This window comes from Microchirus variegatus (assembly GCF_963457635.1).
Source record: "Microchirus variegatus genome assembly, chromosome: 9".
Classification (NCBI taxonomy): domain Eukaryota; kingdom Metazoa; phylum Chordata; class Actinopteri; order Pleuronectiformes; family Soleidae; genus Microchirus; species Microchirus variegatus.
In genome coordinates, this window is record NC_139810.1 from 18,081,496 (window position 1) to 18,106,077 (window position 24,582).

General features: G+C 38.1%; 3 protein-coding genes across 4 annotated transcripts; all 3 read right to left on the minus strand.

The window, feature by feature from the left end:
* Positions 1–1,877: 1,877 nt before the first annotated feature.
* Positions 1,878–5,857, minus strand: LOC310932170 (taste receptor type 1 member 2-like; the record flags this gene model as incomplete). Its single annotated transcript, XM_083895463.1, has 6 exons — positions 1,878–2,806; positions 2,899–3,019; positions 3,956–4,162; positions 4,290–5,015; positions 5,112–5,418; positions 5,688–5,857. The coding sequence occupies 6 exons, from the start codon at positions 5,855–5,857 to the stop codon at positions 1,878–1,880; spliced, it is 2,460 nt and encodes an 819-aa protein (XP_083751589.1).
* Positions 5,858–11,931: 6,074 nt separating this feature from the next.
* On the minus strand, positions 11,932–15,869 carry LOC310932172 (taste receptor type 1 member 1-like; the record flags this gene model as incomplete). Its single annotated transcript, XM_083895465.1, has 6 exons — positions 11,932–12,854; positions 13,109–13,229; positions 13,369–13,572; positions 13,755–14,486; positions 14,579–14,885; positions 15,853–15,869. The coding sequence occupies 6 exons, from the start codon at positions 15,867–15,869 to the stop codon at positions 11,932–11,934; spliced, it is 2,304 nt and encodes a 767-aa protein (XP_083751591.1).
* rer1 (retention in endoplasmic reticulum sorting receptor 1) lies at positions 15,734–22,817 on the minus strand. 2 transcript variants are annotated; one of them, XM_083895389.1, is made up of 8 exons: positions 22,711–22,817; positions 20,942–21,023; positions 20,006–20,110; positions 19,201–19,297; positions 18,833–18,911; positions 18,015–18,150; positions 17,230–17,284; positions 15,734–15,932 (listed from the first exon to the last, which is right to left on the minus strand). In XM_083895389.1, exons 2-8 carry the CDS (start codon positions 21,020–21,022, stop codon positions 15,922–15,924), a joined length of 564 nt encoding a protein of 187 aa, XP_083751515.1. In that variant the 5' UTR covers position 21,023; positions 22,711–22,817; the 3' UTR covers positions 15,734–15,921. The 2 variants fall into 2 exon arrangements, with proteins under 2 accessions (XP_083751515.1, XP_083751514.1); XM_083895388.1 differs by lacking the exon at positions 15,734–15,932 and having other exon boundaries at positions 16,753–17,284.
* Positions 22,818–24,582: the final 1,765 nt, after the last annotated feature.

Here is a 24,582-nt window from a genome sequence, read left to right on the forward strand (position 1 = left end):
CTACTGTGTATGTATGTGCCCTTTGCATAAAAAAAGTCCCTTTCAATCCACAGTGAAACTGCAGTGGTTCAGATTACGATCAGATTCAGATCAACTAAGAGTCTCTAATTTATCCTGAGGACAGATTGCGGTCGTGCATGCGTGTAGTCATAGTTTTCTGTAATGTTGATATGTTGTCCAACTGTATATTATCAGAGAGAACATTATACAGTAACTTTTTCATGGGATCCAAAAACTTGTAATAGTTTATAATGGCAGTAAACATTTCCCGGAGGAGTTATTGCTGTCAATCGTGTGTTTCATGTCTATTCAACAGCCCATGATGTCGGCTTTATTAATTATATTCCCATTTAATAAAAAAATTATGATAAATCATGGCACCTGGTTTTGTTAAATAGTTGCCTGGTTGCAGGTGATGTCTGTAAACAGTCCCTTGATTGGAATTTACCTGGTCAAAAAAGACCAGGTAAAAAAAAAAAAATGCTCCATCCACATTCAATACATAGACTTTATGCACTTTGTTGTATGTTCAGTTAGACAGACATCGTGATGTCTCGCAATATATTGATTATCACAGAATCGTTGTATCGTGGCCCATGTACCATATTGCGAGTAAGTAAAAAAAAAAAAACCTGTCATGTCTTGCAGATCTGGGAAAGATGGAACACACAAATAAATGAACATGAATCAAAATACTGGACACGGTGGAGTGTGCAGGATCTGCTCATTGTTTGTCAGTCCAGTTATGGAACAGTTTTTGTTGGTGGAGGCATATATCTGGTTAAATAAAATTAAAAATGATATCTTAACCTGTAACTATTCGATATTGTTTGTAGAACTGTTAAGCAATATCACATTCTGCCACACTTGCAAACAGCTCTCCCTCTCATGAGATATTGTCCCAAAATGTCCCAAAAGCAGAGCAATTATAAATAATACACCAGAAGTAAAACATTTATTTCCTTTTTTCAAATTTATTTTCAGCTTTTTCACACACAAAATCTAAATACACATGAAAACTGCCGGTTGTTGAAACCCAAACACTTTTGCTAATGAAGTCTCACACACATTTAAAAGTGATTAAAAGGTTTAGAATACAAAACATTTGAATTTACAAAGTATAAAATAGTATAAAAGTAAATCATGTTCCCAGATGGAAAATTATAGGGTGTGAATGTGCCAATTTAAATGGCAGAGTGTGGTGAGATGAGATTTAAAAATGCAGAGTCTGAGTATTATAGCATAATATGTTGTAGTTTTATCTTCTATCTTTTTTATTAGATACACATTTTTAATAGCTTAAGTAACTCTCTTTCCACTGCACCCACTGACTGGACTTACCTTCTTTAACAGGATCACACAAAATGGTCATATGTAAATATACACAAATGAAATAAACCGTGCAGCTTTTGTTTGTGCTCGGGCGTCACCTCCTCTTACAAATTGTATCTGCACAATTTAACATTGCACCACACAAGTCATTTGAAAGAGGAACATTTGCAATCACACAGCAGATGAAAGTGATGGATGGTCCGGACGACGACTGCAATTTGAATTCGTCCTCCACTGGAGCAGAGCTCCTTGTTCTGCTTTTCCTCACAATTCGAGGCAGAGTCAATAGTGAAGTTAAAAGGCGCATGAAAACATGAATACAACAAGTTAAATAAAAAAATTATGAAGTAGAATGAAAATCAGTCCATCTCAAATGCTCTAAAATATGTGAAATACGTGAAATATTATTCACCTAATGTATATCAGATCTGTACATTGTACATTGATGTTAGTCTGAAAGGTTCAAAATGTTGATTGACAATAAGGCGGGTAAAATAGGTACACAATGTCTTACTATAATGTTTAACATATTATTTAAAAGTCAGCTACTGACTAATTGTTTTGGTATAACTCTGAATGAGGTCTTGAAAATACTTCTGTGTGTTTTTGTGCGGCTGAAAAATGATGATGTAACATTTTGGCAGGAAATACCAAAGCAGAAAGGAGTAAAGGCTGGAGAGTATTGCCACAGCATTATGAGTTTCGATTTGCTTGCCACGGTAAAGCATGAAATCAGTGGCAAATGTAGTCCAGTTGAGGATCAGCAGGAGCAGACAGAAAGTTATTACTTTGGCCTCGTTGTAATTTTTTGGAAGGTCTTTTCCCATGTAGGAGAAAATGAAACAAAGAGAGCACAGAAATAAAAGTAAAATTGTGGAAGCAGAGTTTGCTTTCATACTCATGTCACAACGAAGTATGATTCTGTCTGGATACCACACTGTTTCATTGTAGGGCTGGGGGGGGCCATATGAATAGCAAATAAGTGCTAAGAGTACCTGAGTAACAAATATCACGGTGATGATCAGCCATTGTCCGTGATATTTTATCCACCAGCTGTGGATGTTGGGAAACTTGGCAGCTATTTTGAAAATGCAAACAATTTGAAAAGAGCGCACAACGAAGCATGCGATACAGACGGAGAAGAACAAAATGAATGGTATGAACCTCATGATGCAAGAAGAAAGTGTTGGCTTGTCAATGTAAAAGAACACACTGATACTACTCAGATCGAGGCAGCCTAAGATTAGGAAGCACATTGGACCCCCAGCAGATCTGACAACAGGAGTGTTGTAGTTCATGGCAAAGAGAACTGACATGGCGAGTGTGATGCCCACCAAGACCAAGGCCCCGAGTATGATCAGTATGGCTTCACTGTCTGTGAATTTGATGTACTCCACCAGCCGAAGTTTACACGATGTACTTCCTTCTGTGGACCATTCTGTCTCTGCGCAGTTTACGCACGTGTAGGGGTCCTCTGTTTGACACAAGAGAAAAAAAACTGTTAAATTGAGCGTGACTACCATTTTATCAAGACAGTAATGCACTGCCTGATGCACAGTGACTTACCTGTGCTGTTAACATAAGTCCCCCAAGGACAGATTTCACAGGTGAAGCAGCATTTGTGGATTCCATCTTGCTCCTTTGCGTATCCGTCAGAGCATTCTTTGGAACACAGTGAAGTAGGCACCTGCACACGTGGGAAAGAAAATACATAACATGCATAACATACAATGACATCCCCTCATATTACAACACAATGAACTTCACTGTTTCATGTTGTGAATGCAGGAACCAGTGGTGGAAAATAATGAATTACATTTAATCGCGTTACTGTAATTGAGTAGGCTTTTTTAAAATTCATTTTTAAAGGTGCATCTTTGGCCATAAGATCCTCCTTTTATGTCACAGACACTCAGGAATACTATTCATATAACATACTGAACTCACCAACAACAACAGTATAGCCAAAATTTTCGCATTTAAAAAAAAAATCTTGTTTTGAAATCATGTTTTGGCATGTGGCGCCACCTACCGCCGTCTACCAGTCATTGCAGTCAGTAGAGCTGCCGAGCAACCACGGGTTGCCAGTTACGTCTGAGCTACAATGGCGGAGAAAACGAAACCTAAAAGTCCTCGGTATTTTGAATTTGAGTGTAGTAACCGTTTTGGCCACATTCTTACATATGGCACCTTTAAGTTTTACTTTTACTTCAGTATTTTTTTTTTTTTTTTTTTGAGGTACTGTACTTTGCTACATTTTTTAAAACAAATGTTGGCGTGAATTAAAAAAGAAAAAGAGGACAGGTGAATTGGTGTTAAGTCATTTGTGACATTTGATTAATTTCTAAGGGTTTAATTGAATACAATTAATGTGAGATTTGTGTCCCCTTTTTGCATGGCACAAGAAAGAACCCCAACCAAAAGAGTAACTTTTACTCTACATTAGTACATTTATACAAGCTACTTTTTTACTACTTTAACATTTTTCATTTAGTACTTTTACTTGTACTTCAGTCAGATTTGATCAAAATAGTGGTACTTTTGCTTGAGTACAACATTTCAGTAAAACCTTTTCAAACAAAAACACAGTATTGTATGATACTGCAGAAAGTAAACGGCTTACCTCTCCATTTGTGTACCATTGAACTTTGCTGCCGTTGACGAAAGAATGGACTGATGGGTAAAAAGTATGAATGCCGATCTCCTGTGCGTCACCACTCTTGTTCCAGAAGACGATAGAATAGGATCCGAACTTGGGGTCGCCATTTTCATTAAACTGAATTCTTTGATTCAGCAGTGTAAAATTGGACTTCTTCAGCTCTGCTAGAATCTGACGTGGAGACAAAGTTCGAATGACTGATTTACTTTGGGTATAGAGAGATCTGTGTTCACGTTGCACATTATAGTTTATACAACATTACATTTAACTGAAATAATCTGATTGTTTGTATATTTACCTTGTATGGGTATACTGGAGCATTGTCATTGCATTTACCAACTCCACATTGCAAGGCATTGTGTAAGGCGTGAGCAACAGCATACGTGGCAGAGTAAACGGCAAAAGAGAAAGATGGGTCGATGGAGACCAGGCGACTGGCACTCAGGCTTCTGCAGTTGCAAACTTGATTACAAAACGCCTGCTTTTCTTCACCTTCATAGAGCGAGTGGCTCACAGTTGAATAGATGAAATCACTGAAACCAGGTATCGTCACGACAGATTGAGATACTCCAAGAACAGTGCCAATATTCCTGATTTCTTTCATCTTCAGGAGCCTCTCGTGTAAGGACCAGGTGTCCCCTGCTATCCACACTTTGTCGGTGACGTTTAGCTTTATGGCTGAAAGAATAAGAGCTTCGGCAGTCAATTTTGGAGCAAAAACAACAATGACAGAGATCATCTGTGCATTGATCTGTTTGAATATCTGGCTGGAATTCGTCTTGTCAAAAAGGTTCTTTGAGTAAGCCAGACAGATGTTAGTGACTGCAATCTTCTTTTTGAACAACTCTAGGCCATTGTTGCCAAAATCGTCATTGCTCTGAAGAAAAGAAACCCAGCGCCATTTAAAATGCAATATGATTTGTACAATCACATCGATGATGTCTTCATTTGAATGCACTGTTCGTAGGAAAGAGGGATATTTAACTTTCTCTGAAAAAGCAGAGCTCGCAGCTCCATAGCTGACCTGGTAAAAGAGTAATCAAGAAAACGGTATTATTATTCAGTCACAATAAATACTTCATTGTTGAGGTCAACTTTAAATTACAGATGGTTAGTTTACCATAGGAATTAGATCCATCATGAAGAGTGGAGCTGTAGTCAATGTCTCACTGCTCGAAAAAGGTCCAACCACTGCAAAGACTTTTGAATATTTGGACAGATTCCTCTGTAGCTCACCCCAAGGGTAGATCGAGCCATTGACTGAAATGAGGTCAAAAATCCCGGGAAAGTTCCGTGATGCCAAACACTGGTCAAACAACTCATATCCAAGAGATACATTTGGCAAAAGGTTGGTGGAGTTATTGATTTCCTCTACAGCAAATCTCATCAACTGAAACCTCCGATAACTTGACAGTATTATGGTTTTACTGTGGACATAAGCAGAGCAGCAGGTTTCACATCTTATTTATTTTGTGGTACAAGAATCTAGGTCAGATTAAATGCTACACTAAAACAAAGTTGATCATGTAGCCATGAACTAGATTGGGTTACATGGGAGGTGTAGCCACTAAGCTAGAAAGTCACTGGGTATACAAGACAAAGCAAAACTATCCATTGTTGGAAAAAGTATTACACTAAGAGCCGGGAAGTGGTTTCAACATCAGAACATTTCCATTCCATGCGTTATGCGACTCACCTGGAGCAGTCCATGGCTTCTGGTCTGATATGACGAAAAGTGGTGTTGTCACGATGTATATCAAAAAGACCACCGATCAAATAATCTCCTTCCAGCCTAAATTCAGATTCTGCCGTGTCCGTACATTGAGTAAACACACAGAAAAGAGATTCAAGAAGACACAGGAACATGGTAAAGTGTTTCATAGCTGCAGGTATCACTTATTTGGTAATGTGGCTTCAGCAGGGATTAACCTCTGCTTTTAATAAGCAATGTGAGGCTGGTGATGGCAAACCCCCAGTCGTCACTTCCATGCACTTTATGTCCTACTTATGTAAATGGCTCAAAGGAATAGTAATGCCATAGTAATAGCATGCAAAAAGTAAAAAAAACACACTGTGATGACTACAAACAGAGTTGAACAGTTATCTGTATTATTCTTCATAAATAATGAATAAATGTATGTACATATATACACATATGTAGGTTTAGGAAAATATACAGTATTTCCTGACTCATCAAGCCACTGTGGCTGCGAGAACATAGCTATGGGTCATGGGATGCTACTCCACATAGGACCCATGTAGGGCTGAAGCGATTACTCGATGAATCGATTACTAAATTAAACCTTAACTATTTTGATAATCGATTATTTGGTTTGAGTGTTTTTTTTACAGAATTAAACCCAGTTTCTGTAATTTTTTTCAGCTTCTTAAATGCGAATATTGTCTGGTTTCTTTGATCCGTATAACAAAGAAATCATTGATCAATTATCAACATTTTTCAACATTTTATGACATTTTATTCACCACATCCCAACAAAGTAAATGAAAAACGAGGATTATTTTTATGTCAGACAATGTGTGACGCCCGTTACACGCACGCACGCATGCACGCACACACACGTCATCATTTACAAGCCAAGCATAACATATAAGACATAATGCAGCTTTTTGGGGGGAATTTCTCCCATAGTCTGTTGATCCGTATGATGAAAAAAGGCAAAGAACTCTGAAAATGTCCTTCAGCTCATTGAGTACTTCCCCTGTTCTTTTCTTTTCCATCATTGTTTTCCCTCCAAATCTTTTCATAATTCTGCTTAATTTTCAACCGACTTATCCCACAACAAAGGGGAGACGACATCCTGCATGTGACGGGGTTGATTGACATCAGTCTAGCAGCTCCATAGTGACAGCCACCCTCCTTTTTTTTAATTAACAGTCATTACATCAGATGTATACATTTACATTTAGAAAACTATCAGTCTAGCATCGATTTAAAATGTGTGACATCGTCTCAAGATGTAGGATGTGGGACAAGGGATGCAAATGCTGTGCAGTCCCACCCAAAGCGGGACACCTGGTCAACCTCCCTATCTATGGAGGACAGGGGGACTGGTCAGTAATGGTTAGTGATGCCACTAACTGTGAATCAGTGAAACCACGGGAACCTAAGTCTTATATGTACCTAATGAAGTGGCAGTTGAGCTCTTCTGCTGCTGTAGCCCATGTAATGTTGCCTTTCTGTCCTCTCCCAAAGTCAATTAAATCATCTTTCTGCCCCATTGTGATGCTTGGTTTGAGCTTCTATGGGTAACCTTGCCAATCTCTACATGCTCAAATGCAGTGAACTGCTGCCATCTAATTGGCTGATTGCTTATTTGAATTAAAATTCAGTTGACAAATGTTTTTACTGAAAGAAGTAGCCAGTCAGAGTGTGTGTATTTCATCACCCACCCCATTGATAGCAAAGTGTAATGTTGCATTTTGTTTGCACTACATTCCTCAAAGTATACTTTTGACCTTGTGGCTTTAGCTTACACCTGGGATAAAGCTGTTTCAAGTACAATGCAAGCATTTGAGTTAGAGTCAGACCAGTGCAGTTGTCATTTTCTCTTACATCGCCCACATCATTTAAATAGGAAATGCACTTGTGGGTGTTTTGGTGTTAGGTAGTGTGGTCGGGCGCGTTGTTGATACATTGCTATTTTGAGGCACTTGAGGGGTTCACTGAACACCTGGCGAATTTGCCATTAAAATAGCAACCTGACAAGCAAATGGTACAAACTGATTTATTGCTTATTTTATACAAAATACACCTCACGCGATTGAGAGACGGATATATAATCCCTTTGACCTGTGCGCCTGCCCAGCAAGGCTTTTTTGCCTGGCATTAGACTTGCAAAATTGATTTAGATACATCCATCCATCAAGTGTACTTAAACCATGCACTTTATACTGTGATCTTACATCCGTAGGTTGCTAAAACCGAGCCACATTACTGTGGTAATGTAAGGGAAGTTGAGCTTAAACGGCTTAAGTGTAAATTTGTGGCACCAAAAGAAGAAGAAAAAATTCACACCACATACTGTAATTGTTAGGAAATTTGATCATGTATGTGTTGATGTTATAGAACACTTATAGAACACGGCGACCTTGAGTGTCATGGAAGGCCCCTCCAAATATAATGCATTATTATTATTATTATTATTATTATTATTACTTGTTTTATGGTGCATTTACCAAACCACATTTCACTCTTCCTGTTTTAATTCAACATAGGTGTGAATGTCATAGTTGAACACAACCGGCCAATAGTCAACACGAAGAATGTATACATTCTTACAGTTTTTATATCGGTTAAAACAATGTACTGTGTTGTTCAAGGTGAACTTTCAGATGTGTCATGTTTCTCTTTTGAGAAGGACAAAGAGATGATTCAGTAAATATGGGGTCATGAGACTGTGTGAGATCATAAGCAAATACATACAAATTAATTAATTCAACCAGGTATCCGTGGGTCAGGCTAAAATGCTACATCCTCCACCAAATGAGTTCTGCATGGCTTAACATTGGACCACATATGTCGTCTGAAAGGAAATCATTTGCAATCACAGGGTGAAGTTAGGGAAATGAAAAGGTTCAGTAGCACGTTTTCTTAGTCAGCAATGATTGTGATCAAAGGAGTTAAAGAGAAATAAATGCGGTCTTACTGATCGTAATATACTTTAAAACAGAGTGTATAACTTATTTACACTGTTAGACATTTCAGCAATTTCTACAGTACTTTACTTCCAATACTACAGTAAAATACTTTTAAAAAGTTTTCCAGTAAGTTATTGTTAATTTGGTCATTTTGTGTGATATGAGTGGTATGCTACCATGTTTTTAAAAATTGTGGTAAGTAACCAGTTTGTTTTAAGAAATACGGTAGGCTACTAGTTTCCGCCTCCTCCCAACGGCCAGTACAGCCAACCCTGCGCTTCCTCTACCAGATCTGCCTGCCTCTCTACGGTGAAGAGCTACAGTACGAGTACGTCCCTCAACATTTTGCATGCTCAACATCAACAAGTCCCACTATGTAAAGGTAAGCAAAACCTTGACCTTGATCATTTGTTTGATAGGCTATCCAGTCTTCGTTGAAATTAAGACTGGATAGCACTGATTTAATTTGGTAGGGTTTCATAATATAGCCACTGCTAGCACTAGCATGCAGGAGGACGTGATCTTAATCTCCTAGCTTTCTAGGACGATTGTCCACATTAAACGTCTTAATTTTTTTTCCAATGACATAGTGGTTTGTCATCTATGTAGCTAATGGTTACCTTGTAGCATATCCCAAAGGGGATGTGAAAAGTTCATCTTCATCATGCTGATCATGTATCTGATTTTTTTTTTTTTCATCTGCTTATCTCTTTTCTAGATTATTAGTGAGAATTAACCCAGAGGAAGGTACAAAATGCACGACCAAAATAAGTGTGAGCAGAAAAACAGGACAGGTGGTGAAGAGAAAGTCGGTACCGGTATAATAGCAGAGTGGCTTTGTTTGTGTCAAGACTGGCACAATTTGAATGGCAGCACTCCGACTAGGTGAGACACTTGCAAGTATCCTAGTATTTTATCCTGACTCTGATCTATCTATCTATCTAAAAAAATCATCATCTAACTATTTGTATTCTTTTTTCCTTAGGCACACCTGCGACAGTCCAGAGGTGGATGCACCATGGATTGAGAGAATCACACACACACACACACACACACACACACACACACACACACACACACACACACACACACACACACACACACACACACACACACACACACACACACACACACACACACAGTACACACACACACACACACACTGTACACACATACCTCAGGAAGTTTGTAGAATCATTTATGATTTCAGTACAAAAACGTTATATATTCCAACTATCCCAACAGCATGTAATCTTATGTTTGTGTGGCACATTGTACGGGTCTTAGTGTGCGTAAGACACTCCATTAATTTGTGTAGGATCTACAAATATTACATTGTGTACCATTTAATGACACTATTTTTTTTGTATGTTTGTTTTGAAAAATAAATTTTAAAATATTTTGCAACGTTTGGCTGTGTACATTTGATTATCAGTAATATACTTCTGTATAGGTTAAATTAAACAATTTTATAACAGTGATAATAATTAATAATATTAATAGTGATCAGTACAGTACTGTTTACCTGGGTGTTTACAGTACTGTACAACTAATATATAGTATGATACTGTAATCTGAGATACAGTAATCATACCGCAAATCTGAATTACAGTAAAATACTGGCATCAGTGCTGCCAGTATTTTACTGTAAAAACCCAATGAAATGTCTAACAGTGTAGGACTCTGAAACAAAAAAGTTCTCGCAATGGTGTGTAAAAATAAACCACAAAACCTTTGTACCTACTGTGTGTGCGTCTGTGCACAGCATGTGTAGTTGAATTAAACACAAACGGAGGGCGTGGTATTTGAGGTACAAAATGAACGGAGAATTAAAATTAAAATAAAACATTGGCGAGGCAACGAATACTCCCACACACATGCAGAAAATGCTGTTTTACTGTATATTGCCATAATGCCATTTCATAATGTGTACACACCACAGCGCAGTGAGGCAGTTGTTTCTACGTGGTGAGATTAGTGTGATACTACAAGTGCAGTATCTATGTGTAAATATTTAAATGAATACATGGTGGGATTAACCATTAATCCAGACTCTGTGAAGGAGCACAGATTCTAGATAGAGTTTTGAGTATCACAGGAAATGATTGATTTTATTGCCGCAAAGAAAAAAGGTTGTATAATAGTAAACTGGAAGACTTTTACCCAACGCTGTTTCAGTGAAAGACAGTATATTGCGCTTTATTACACACGTACACACAGTCTGGTTTCCATGACTTAAGAGGAAATTACCTTGACTTAAACTCATTTCTTGGAGACTTCCTCCACCCCTCGACATATCTTCGCCTGAACATGTATTCATTTAGGTTATGGGGACTTGCTTTTTGTCCCCATAAGGAAGATAATTCCCCATAATATGACAGTGTGAACAGATTTAGGTCCCCACAACACAGTTTTCCTTTTAACAACTCTGCATTGACAGTCATTCATTTGGACAAAGCCTAAACGACAAAGCCTAAACAAAGCATTATCCCATAATCAGTTAATGTCCAACCCCAGGGTATTAGTCTCTAATAACCGACCTCAAACTAAGACCTTTATACAAATTATTCTCCTTACATTGAAAACTGCATTATTTGTGATTAAAATACTATAATAAATATTAAAAAAATGTTTTGTGGATATATTTTAGCAACCCCCCGACAACTTTACAGCCTTCATGGGACATCTTTAGAGGAGCTCACCTCCTACATAACTGGAACCCTGCCTAACCCTAACCCTAACCAGTTCTGTCAGACACTTTTCTAAATGTAGGGACGGTGTATTGTGCTGTACTGTGTCTCTTATCAGGCACTGTTTATGCTGATGCACCGTTATGTGTGCTATGTTCACCATGTTCACAGTCTCACTCGAGTCCTGCTGACAGGGTTTTTCTGTCGGACGACGGCAGAATAAGGAGTCCCAGTCGCTTTTTTTTCAACACAGCACACAGGCTACTCACACCCCCCAGCATGTTATTTTGTTTGTTTCGGGACTCCTTGCTGATGAGAACAAATGTAATATAATATTGTAACACGTGCACGCAGGAGCACAGCAATAACTGTTGGTGGTTCAAAAATAACTTTATTACAAATGTGTATTTAAAATAAAATAAAATTGTACTTAAAGTGGCAGAACACAGCAAATATGAAACATTTTATATTTGTAGCAACTTCTGAGGCACATACTGTCTATCACTCATACATACTTTACACACATGGATATTTAGACGAGCTGATGGACATCTATTCCGCTGTGTACACTTGCACCACAGCAGCTACTGGCTAATTGTTTTTGGTATAATTCTGGATGAGTCCTTGGAAATATTGCTGTGTGTTTTTGTGCGGTTGAAAAATGATGATGTAACATTTTGGCAGGAAATACCACAGCAGAAAGCAGTAGAGGCTGAAGAGTACTGCCACAGCATTAAGAGTTGTAATGTATTTACCATGGTAAAGCAAGTATTCAGTGGCAAATATAATCCAGGTGAGGATCAGCAGGAGCAGACAGAAAGTTATTGCTTTGGCCTCGTTGTAATTTTTTGGAAGGTCTTTTCCCATGTAGGAGAAAATGAAACAAAGAGAGCACAGCAATAAAAGTAGAACCACAGAGCCAGAGCTGGAGGTCAGACTTAGCTCACAACCAAGTATGATTTTATCTGGATATTTAGATGTTTCATTGTAGGGCTTGGGGGGTTGACGTGAATAGCCAATGAGAAGGAAGAGTGCCTGGGTAACCGATATCACAGTGATGACCAGCCATTGTCCGTGATATTTTATCCACCAACTGTGGGCGTTGGAAAACTTGGCGGCTATTTTGAAAATGCAAACGATCTGAAATGAGCGCACTACAAAGCACGAGATACAAACAGTGTAGAACAAAAAGAATGGGAAGTATCTCAAGATGCAAAATGAAAACGTTGGCTTGTCGAAGTAAAAGAACACACTGAGACTACTCAGACCGAGGCAGCCTAAGATTAGGAAGCACATTGGTCCACCAGCAGATCTGACAACAGGAGTGTTGTAGTTCATGGCAAAGAGAACTGACATGGCGAGTGTGATGCCCACCAAGACCAAGGCTCCAACTATGATCAGTATGGCTGCACTGTCTGTGAATCTGATGTACTCCACCAGCCGAAGTTTACACGATGTACTTCCTTCTGTGGACCATTCTGTCTCTGCGCACCTGATGCACGTGTAGGGGTCCTCTGTTTGACACAAGAGATGGACAATTTATAAACTTTTATGTCAAACTTGTATTTAAGGTTTACTTACTTCGTTGTCTAGGTTCACAGCGATATACACAGAGCTAACAGTCTCATGGCATGTCAGCAAGTCAAAGAAAGCACGGAATACTCAGCAGCAGTTTCTGATGATTCGATCTCACCGAGGCAGAAAATGTTGGCACTTAAAAAAGAAGAGGATTTTTTTTTTTCTCTTGATTTGATGCGTAATTGCTTACCTGTGGTGTTAATATAACTTCCATTTTTGCAAACTTTACAAGTGAAGCAGCAGTGCTGGATTCCATCTTGTTTTTTTCTGTATCCTGCGGGGCATTCTGGGGAACACAGCGATGTTGGCACCTGTACAACACAGTTGTTGAGCAGGAAAGTAAAATGCAAATATGGAGAGGAGAGTATGATAAAGGAGATGAGATGGAAATGCAGCTCTTGGACATTGCTGATACAAAGTGTTCTTTTAAATCCCCCTGTTTTTACTTACCTCCCCTTTGGAGTGCCACTGAATTTTAGTGCTGTTGATGACGAAACTGGATGGGTGAAAACTATAAAAACCAATCTCCTGTGCATCACCACTGTGGTTCCAGAAGACTATAGAATAGATTCCAAACCTGGGGTCACCGTTTCCATCAAACTTAATTCTTTGATTCAACAGTGTAAAGTTTGACTTCTTCAGCTCTGCTAGAATCTGACGTGGGACAAGACATTCACAACATTCACGTTACTTGCACATGTTCACAATGTACATTTGAAGTCTATATGAAATAGGGGTTCTAGGTTTTGGTTTATTTCAAGTGTGAATGGAGCTCATGGAGCACATTCTTGTTTACCTCCGTTATGTATTCTTGGATTATTTATAGCTCGACTTACCATGGGTGGGTACACTGTAATGTTGTCATTGCATGTGCCAGCGCCACATTGCAATATGCTGTGCAAGGCATGAGCTATGGCATAAACAGCAGAGTACACCGTGAAAGAGAAGGAGGGGTCTGCAGCAATGACATCCTCAGCACTCAGGCTCTGGCAGTTGCAAACCTGATTACACAACTGCTGTTGTTGTTGTTGTTCATTCTCACAGTGAGTGTGACTTTTGGAAGAATAGATAAAATCACTGAACCCAGGTATTGTCTTGAGTGGCTCGGCGACTCCGAGCACAGTTCCGACGTTTCTGATTCCCTTCTCCTTGGGGAGTCCCTTGTTTAAGGACCACGCATCTCCTGCGATCCACACTTTGTCGGTGAAATTTTGCCGTATTGCTGACTTGATGAGAGCTTCTGCCGTCCATTCAGGAGCAAACACGATTATTATGTGGACTCTCTGGGCCGTTATCTGTTTGAACACTTGGGTGAAATTTGTACTATGACTGAGTCCTTTGGTGTACGCCAGGCAGATCTCAGTGTCCTTTATCATATCTATGAACAACTCCTGGCCGTCTTTGCCATAATTATCATCAATGTAAAGGAAAGTAACCCAGCGCCAGTTAAAGTGAAGTAGGATGTTGATGATCACTTCTATGACATCCTTGTTGGGATGTACTGTCCGGAAGAAAGAGGGAAAATTCTGTTTTTTTGAAAAGACAGAGCTTGCAGCTCCATAACTAACCTGGCAAATGAACAATAGACAAACTATTATTATTTCAAGTTTACGTTAAACTTAAGTTACATTTTAATTTATATAAAATATGGCGTATTTACCATAGGAATGAGATCCATCATGAACAGTGGTGCTACGGTCAGTGTCTCAGCGCTTGTATAAGCACCAACCACTGCAATCACTTTGAACATTTTGGACAGATTCGTCTGTGGTTCACTCCACGGATGGATCGAGCGGTTGACCGAGAGGAGGCTGAAAATCCCTGGAAAGTTGCGGGTGTCTGAACAGTGGTCGTATATGTCAAAGCCAAGCGATACATTTGGCAGGAGGTTGGTGGAGTTATTGATTTCCTCTACAGCAAATCTCATCAACTGAAACCTCCGATAACTTGACAGAATTAAGGGTTCACTGTGAAAAGAGGAAGTGACAGAGGTGTGAAGGTTGTTCACATAGTCGTGCAGACTTTCATATAGCAATCCTGTAATTAGCAATTGACCCAAGTTAAACCAAACCTGATGATTTCATGAACAGTTTAATTTAATAAAATATCCATTCATTTCTGAGTCTCACCTGGAGCAGTCGACGACTTGTGGTTTCTCATAGTAAACAGGTTTACTGACACGATGAATATTAAAAAGTCCACCTATCATATAATCACCCTCCAGTTGAAACTCTGAGACCGTAGGTTGTGACGAGGCTTGTAGTAGACATCCCAGCAGACACATCGAAACAAGAAAAGCGGTCATTGCTCCAATTCTCATTTACCAACCATAAGTGTGTGGACTCTCTTTGCCTTCAATAACAAAGTGACATTCAACCATCAGTAATCATTTCCGCAAACTATAGAAATAGTCAAATCAGTATGCAAAAATCACCTCGAATGTTGTTACAGGCAGCACGAATAAACCTGCTAAAGAAGGACATGATACAATATCAGCTTTCAACATATGCGACAAATATATCCATTTGAAAACTACAAAAGAGATGAAAGAGAAAGTGTTTAAGCGTTTTTTTTTAATAACTGTAGCACAAGAAAACAAGGACATGCAATCCATGAGAAACATGTTTACTTAATCAATTTTAGAACCCAATTAACCAATTCTGCTTTTGTCAATTTAAACTGATATGAATTTAAAGAAGAAAAAAAAACACATCAGAAAACAATATGGTGATTTAAAGAAAAAAAAAAAACTAAAAAAAAAAAAAAAACACCAAACATATCTTAAAATATATTTATATATATATACAAATCCTCCAGACAATCATTTGAAACATACTTTTTACAGCAAAATGTTGTGATCCCTTACTACAGTGCTGGTCAAAGTCTAACATGACTCATGGTTCCAAAAAAATCAAAAAAAATCAACTGGTTTACAGAAAAGACAGCGTCATCGCCACCCACTTCATCCATTTGTTATAATAAAAGCTCGCAATCTCTGTTTTCTTATGTTTCCTCTGTAAAAGAAAGAGAACAACAGTTGCTTGGAATGACTAACAGATTTTTTTTTTCAAAATAAACACAGATTATTAAGGACTACAACAATTGGTCTACACAGACTTAATCATTAACTTTGAAACACAGATGGGCAAAGGTTTCAAAGCAAAAAGGCCATTGCTGTATAAGTGGAATCACTATATTATACGATTAGCCCCCTTTTTATGAATTCGAATTGAAAAGTGGTCATAAAAATGCGTTTGGAATAGTTGTCCTCAAAATGGTGTAAAAGAACAGAGGTTTACTTGACATTTTGAGCTAAAATTGGATTTTGGTGGGGTGGGAGGGAAGGTTCGCAAAAAACAGTATCCCATCTGACGAACTGAAGGTGAACTGAAGGCTATGGGAAACTACATGGGTTGGGTTAAGCAAGATTAGCTTTGGAATATGCACTCAAGTATGTTGCTGTCAGTTGATGGTTACCTGGATTGATGTCGGCGTACCATGACCATCTATTTGTGCTGAGTAATAACTGGCTTATTTTAAACATGTCTTGAACGTATGTCCAAGTGTAATGTGACTGCATTTGAACAGAGGACAACTGGCTGACACTTAGACGTCAGCACAGCGCCACACTTATGACAAAAGATGAAATTATACAACTTATAACTGGTGCATTTCCTTTCCGATTTTATATTAAACATCTTAATTGGTTACTCTTCATTAACACTACTGACTTTCAATATATAACTTCTTAGAAATAATTAGGAACCAATATATTATTCAAGAGTTGGTCATTTTATTTCAGTTTGGAAAAGGACATGTACTGAAATCGCCATCTTTGAGGGGAACATTTGTTTTTTTTGTTTTTGTTTTTAAAGAAAATTGAGCTCAGAAAAAATGCACTGCAAAGTATTTTTTGCACAGTTCCTTCCTGGTGACTTTATACTTACCCTATGGGGTTAAAATGCAAAAGGCAACACTGAATTTTGTTTTACTTACTACTGAACAAATGCAAAAAAAACAACTAAAAGGAGGATGAGGAGGGTCCTCAAAACAGCAAAAAAAAGGCCAAATGCCCAGGCTAATTAGATCCTAGCTGTTCATACCATCTAACATGGTGAACAGTGGATCATTTATTTTTTTCATGTTACTGTTTCACTTACAAAAAAAAGGAAAGATTTAAAAAAAAAAAGAAGAAAAGTCTATAACTCTCATCACTCCCCACCAGCTGTGACCATCAGATTTCAAATGAGGAGGGGGGGAGACTAAGTGGGAGTTTTTAACTAGCAAAAGGTTTCGCTGTGTCTTCCTTGCCTTTGTATGTCCTCTTCCCGTGTGTGAAGGGTATGTATCTGTACTTGATCATATGCTGGAGAAAATAGAAAAGAAAGAGGAGCATTACCAAATGTACATGTTTGCCAATATAGAACAAGGATATGGATAGAATAAGTGGCTGTATAAAGTACATTTTCAAAATAAGACTACATAATAGGCCGGACACCATGATGGCAACATCTGTACATAATACATTTTAATCAAATTTGAGGATTAAAGGTCCAGAATGTAGTGTATAATCACTTTAAAATGAAGACTGTTTCATTCGAATTGCCTTAAATTAAGACTCAAATCTGAATTTAAAGTATGGCTGCCATTTTGAGCCAACATGTTTCTCCAACAGCCCAAATCTTACTTGCATTTCACATTTTGAAGCAGGACAAATCATCTCAAAAACAACATGAAGCCAAACGTTGAATCAATGAGGAACAGAGAGAAAACAGCAGAAAGAGAGGGTTTCAACTAGAGGAGCACACCGGACGATGCATTCAGCAGTTTCACCATTAGAGGTCACTAATTCTCATCGATTCTTACACTAGACCTTTAAGATGTTGTATGTCTACAGTATCTGTACGTTTATTCTCTCCTTTATTCACAGAAGGCAGATTTATCAAAGGGTAACCGAGTCATCTCTGCTTGAATTGTTGTACTGCACAATCTAAACTGTTGTGCATCTGACAACCAAGTTTCTATATCTGACAGCTGTGTCTCCAGTACAACCAGTCAATGTACTGAATAAGTCAGTGAATGTACAGTTTCTTTACCTTGATCTGCCTCTTCATGGTGATGCAGAAGAGCATGATGAAGTACATTACGAGAATAGGCCAGAACACTGGCACATTGAAGGCATCAAAAAAGGTACAAATCATTGCAATAACGATGCCTTTTGTTGCAGAATGCCTGGAAAGAAAGGAAACAGAAAGTGTGGTACAATTATTTTAGGTCAATAAATAGTATTTTGGTATGCTGTGAAGGAAGGTTTCTTAAGTTCATAACAAGAAATAGATCCATAATGGAAAATGCAGAAAAGCATGTGTGGAAAACACAGACTACTCTGTCAGTAAGGCCAAAATGACTTAAAAATACCTTGTTCACTGAATATATAATTAACAGTAATATGTTGTCATTTCCGTTTCTTTTTTTTTTTTTACTATTTTGTCGGCACAGCAGTGAACCACATTAAAATTAGGAACCACAGTCACACGCACAAGACAAATGCTGACTGTAGAATGACTGATGCAAAAATGGCATCACATTCTTCCTGCTTTAAAACGAGACAGAGTTTGCATAAACACAAGCCTCAACACAAATTTTAAATGAAAAGTAGCAGGTTGGGACTTTCCATGATACATAACTTTTATGACGTGGTTTTAGAATTTATACATTTATGTAACAACAATGGCCAGTGTACAGTATAATAAGAACCAAGTAGAAATTAAGTTAAATCGCACAAAATGTTTGCGTCACTTTACCAATATGCATGACTTCACCTTGGACCATGCAGGTCATTTGAAAAGAATATACTTTGCAATTTCTCTGTGGATGGACAGTGAGGGGTGCCCAAACCATGAGCTCGACTCACCAGAATTTGAATTCAGGCAACCTCCTGATGAAGGGGCGGAACTCTTCGTTCTGCTTGGTAGGAAGAGATGGGCCCTCATCTGCACCAGATATAGGGATATTATCACAAGATAATGTTGTGGTTAGTACAAAATGTTTCGATCACAACTCTACATAAAGAATAAAAATATACTTGGTACAATTAAAAAGAACCCTAACAGATAAAATGCACAGGACATGAAACATTATATTCAGAATAATGTTGTTGGTGAAAGTGTTTGTTGTGTAAGACAGTTGGAGTAACATTTAATTAAAGTAGTCTAGGTAACGTCCCACACAATCAACCAAGTGCATAACATAATCACAAAGGATCAGATTGAATCAACTTGCCTTCGTCAAGCAGTGAAGGATCCACTTTGGGTGACAGAAAAGCAATGAAGAGGTTGAGATGGTAGATGCCCAACGCATATGTTACTATATACCAACCCTGAAAAGAAACATTGGCATGTTAAAAATGTGTTCTATCCAGACACAAAACATCAAAGTGCATCTTTACTAGCAGAAATTGCATAAACATATGAGAAAGAAAATGTTATAGATAGATAAGTGAGTCAAATATGATCTGCGTTATTTGAACAACTAAAGCCAAGAAGTATCTGATAAACAGTCACTCTCATTTTGGAGTGTCCACTAATCTGGATAATTTCTCCGCTCAAGAACCATTTCAACTTTTAGAAGACCAATCGTGCAGCATACCAGATTATGTTGCCAATGTAAAAAAAAAAGTGGTCAGTTTGAGGGGACTTTGTTATGGTTACTGTTTCATTGCAGTCAAAACAATGTCTTGCACCGTCTTTCAGTGTGTTTAACAGTAATCCACTCAGTGATAGTTCTTTGAGACAAAATTAAACATTACTGTGTCTATTTTGAGCAGCAACAATAAGACTCCTTCACAAATAACTTAACTTCATTGCAAAACTTGTCTTAAGAATATATTACAAGGTTTTTGGTAATGATTTGTCTTGCAGGCTAGAGGGAACTTAACAACTCTCATTGTCTAAATAAATCAGTAACACAGTTGATTTTATAAAAAAAACAAAACATATTTTTCTTTTTTATTAAAATATACTTGCATAGCTTGCATTTTCTAAATTCCATGAGCAAATAACAAGATATAAAAAGGCAAAATACTAACCTGTAGTATGTAGACTCTGATCATATAGACTGCAGTAAGTAGTAAAGTAGCTGCCCATCGCATTGCATAGAAAGGTGTTGACTTGTCCAGCCATGACTGATAGATCTGTTAAAAAACACAATGGAAACAAAAACAAGTAAGACACAACCCTATCTTTAACACGATAGAGCTTCTGTTGGTTTCATTTTCACTTTGCAGGAACTGAAAGTCTTCTTACAGTTCAGACAAACAATGTGATTGAATTAACTGATGACCACCCTTCCACTTACAATACAATGCAGAGATGACGCTAAGATTCCAAGTGATTATTTCAACTGTATAGGAAATAAATGTAAAGCTACATTGCAACACATGGGACATTATGTCACTGATCATTTTACGATTATATAGTACAAAAAGCAGTCGATTAACACGTCACAAACTTGCTACATTTCCCATTTATATTTCTGTAACATTTCACTTAATTATGTGGTCATGTTTTACAGGTTTGAACCAGGAACCTAGATATCAGCTGATGTTTTCTCCTCTGTCGAACGGCCTACCCAGTAATATAATCTGGTAAAACATGTTTTGAATTTCACATGCGTTTCTCCGATGCTCTTGAGCAGACACAAGATAACCGGAGGGTGCATAAATCCAAAGTTTTCATTCAGTGAAAAGGTGATAATTGTTAAGTTATACGGTTGCAAAATCTGCCCATGGCGTAACTTTAAACAAAAATAAAGCAGTGGGCTGTAAAAGTAATATCAATCTGACCAATTTTGATGGGCAAAATTGGTTAATGGGTGTGATTTTAACCAATACACATTAAAGAGTTTAGGAAAATATCTAAATAATTAAGCAACTCAGGAAATTCAGAGCTTAGTGATGATGAGATACAATTAAGCATTTGTGCCTGGCTTCAATTTATTGCATATGGTTAAAGTGACATGTTACCTGTCCAATCCTTGTGAAGAAGGCAGCAATTAAAGATGGTTTCCCATGGATTGACTCCCCAACACTGTCCCCTTCTGACATTCTAACGGTGAAGACAAATGCAACATTTGAGTTAGTGGTGCATGATGGGTATAATGTACAAGTTAATAGGCTAATGTGGTTGAAATAGAATGTTGTAGCTGCAGGGAAGTTTCATTAACTACACTAACATCCCCCACTCTTGTAAATATTTGCTGGAATTTCAGGTTTGTAAGAATGTGAAATGTAACACTCAACTTGGTTTTTGTTGAGAGACTCAACACTCAAAGACATGGCCTCATCTTCAATCATGATCATGTGTTTCAAGAATGACTTATAATGATAAACTGAAGTTTTATGCACTTTAATGACAAATAGCATATTCATTAAGCCTGGGTCAAGGGAATAAACCAAATGAAATGTGTGACAAGCTTATAGAATAAACTGATATTGTAAACTAGAATATGCTGTCATCTGGCATTACCTGTTTCCTGTCTGGTACGACTAGATCAGAATGATACCAACATAACTAAGTGACACGATGTTAATGACCAGAAGAAATTATTATAGTAATGAACGTAAGAGTAAGAAAAAAAACTAGATTCTTAGAAGCATTTTTCTCCCCCGAACCATTAGTTATGAGTTAAGTGAAAACTCGGTCGTGGATATTGTGAGGCGTCTGTATTTACTTGACTCGCATAGTAAATAAAGCGAAATATTTATTGATAGATCAAATAATACACTGTTTTCACAGAAAATGCTAATGCGCCGAGAAGCCTCCATAATGGTTGTTATGGTCGAATCGCAATTGAATCGTGAGGTACGTAGATATTTCCTCCACAGTTGATCAATGTACATTCTAAAACATTAAGTAAAACAAACAATGGCGACACATTTCGACATAATATCGCAAGATTGGTTAGATATCTAGTGAGTGAATTGCCCACCCCTCAGTGTAGTGAAGAATCACGTTACGATCGTGTAATTTACATAGTTATTGTCAACTGGTGTTACGGTTACATGGCATATACAATGAGCTATATTTAAACGTGTCGTTGATGAAAAAGGCAAGACCGTGAAGAAATGGTAGCTGTTGCGGCTCGCTTACGTTACCAGCAAGACTAGCTAACCGGCTTCACGGGGTCGTGGAGGCATATTTTACGAGATGTATATAAAACACCGTTTCTGTTGGCAAAACAATTACAACAACTGCTACAGACTTTATGTGTGTGATATTATTACAGGGTTACTCACGTTAGCTCACAAATTAGCCCTCGATATAGCTAACAAGCTACCTACATGTACATTGCCCTTTCGCCCAAATTGAATGTGTGGGTTATGTAGTCTTTGTAAAGGTTCAGTCGATACCAGCCGCCCTTAAAATGAAAACGGGAAAACAGTATTTCCCATAATTCAACCGCACAGGACGTTACAGCACCTAGCAGCACAACATGTAGTTCGTGGCTCGTTTATTTCACCATTGCAATGGATGTGTATCCGGCGAATGATGAACTACAAGTACCAGCGATGACTTTGAGAATCTGACAACTCACTTCCGGAGGTACAGTGTAGGTTTGCTACTGACTCCACAGCTAGCCATTCAACCCTGAGAGAATTCACAAAACTAAACACATCATCATCCACTGAATCATACATTTTGTTTTAGTTTGTGTCTTACTTGTAATGCGTCGCCGTGTGTATTTGTTGTGCCTGCAAATGCAGTGAAATAATAAATGACAGTCGTTCCTTACCTGATACGGCCGCTGTTTTCACTACCCGGCTCTACCTAGCTAGCTAATCGAACCACGTCTCGCGCAAACTGGTGGTGTGGTGAACACGTCAGTACTTCCGCGAGGACTCCAACGCCAGACAAGAAAAGAAGATCCCGAGAACATCGAACCACCGTAGGAGGACTCTTATGTCAAGTATCAGTTCAGTTTTATTTTACAGCAGGTTTGATTGGTCTCAAAGCTTCGTCCTTTAATATAAGAGCTCATGTGTGATGTCATCCATCAGCCTTAAAACGGACAAATACAAATTAAATTATATTTGTGAAGAAGGCTGTTCATTTAATTTGTTTCCTTAACCACGAAAGAGCCCAAGGACGCAGGGGCAAATAACTTCAGTGACATATTGAATCACTGAAATAAAGGAAACATGTGAAACATCAGGGTTAGATCATAGACTTGACTTTATTGATTCCTTGGGATTACTCCCTCAGGGAAATTAGATTTCCAGCAGTGTACAGTAGTGATGACATAGAGCATAAAATAAATAGTAAACTCTAAAAAATATAGTATACGTATAAGTATGGATAGAACAAAATAAGAATAAAATAAGATAAATATTTCCTCCTCCCCCCAAGTGAGGAGTTGTAGAGCACGATGGCATGATGGAAGAAGGAGTTTTTAGATTTAGAGTCTGTTGGTTCTACACCTGGGAAGTAGCAGTCTTTCACTGAACAGGCTCCTCTGGTTGATGATGACGGTGTGCAGGGAGTGGCTGGTGTTGTCCATAATAACCAGCAGTTTGTCCAGTGTCCTCATCTCTGCCACTGTCACCAGAGAGTCCAGCTTCATGCCAGATGGTGGTGCCATCTGGAGGGAGGGAAATAATATAGAGCATTTATTTAGGACAACTCAACAAGATTTGGACCAAGAGGTCCCGTGGGCCAATTTGTGGAAATCTTAAAGTACCATTCAGAGTTTTGGTGTGAAATTCCCAGTGCTAAATTGATCAATGTTTGGTTGTCCTCTAGAGGAAGTTATGGTCTTCAAATATCTGGTTGTGTGGATGGAAGAAAAATGGACATCGAAGTCCCACATGGATAAAGTAAATTACATATGAAAATGTAAACATTTCTGGGCCAGGTTGAGTGTCAAAAGGCCTCTTTAGATTTGGAGGATGTAAGGGGAAAAACAAATCATATTTCCCCGCTTGCACAAAGCATTGTAGTGGAACAGAACAGTGAAATGGAATCTTTCTGGTCTCAGGTTCCATTCTGATTACTTTCAAAGCCAAACGTGGAATTTTCTCTGCTTTAAAGCTGCAATTTAGTTAAGTTAAGCTAAACACTCATTATATGTAAAATGGGAAGTCACACCATGGCACAGCACTACTAGTATACAAAGCATAAGCAGCATACATAGCCACATGAGTCATATCCATAGTAAACTCAGTGTCATTATCCCTACTCTTTATACACACACACGCATCACAACAAGGCTTTGAGTAAAGTAAAGAAAACGAAAAGTAGACATTGAAGAAAGGTAATTATTTTAATATCCACAATTAAAAAAACAAAACACTGACCTTTACAACCTCATAAACTAATGTAGATTGATGAACAGTAGTTACACACATCTTAATATTTATTCAAACATTACCTGGAATATCAAAACAAAGTACTGTCAATATTTACATTATAATAATGCATAATACTGATCATAAGCACAAAATGATCCCAAATGATTTTACTTTTAAAGCATTAAAGTGCTCTTTCTTTGACCAGTTAGTGGTTAGTGGGTCTGAAGGCCTGAGCGAATGACTGCAGTTCTGGTACAGATTATTATCATGGTACAAAGTTAGTGTACTTACAACAAACATATTTGACACCTTACTAA

What these genes read in the sequence shown, in the direction of transcription:
- rer1 (XM_083895388.1), bottom strand. Translation starts at nt 21,022, where the DNA reads ATGTCAGAAGGGGACAGTGTTGGGGAGTCAATCCATGGGAAACCATCT. An exon ending in TCAGAGTCTACATACTACAG is followed by an intron (nt 19,298 to 20,005) that starts GTTAGTATTTTG and finishes GTTTCTTTTCAG; the next exon opens with GGTTGGTATATAGTAACATA. An exon ending in TTGCCTGAATTCAAATTCTG is followed by an intron (nt 18,151 to 18,832) that starts GTGAGTCGAGCT and finishes CTTTCTTTCCAG; the next exon opens with GCATTCTGCAACAAAAGGCA.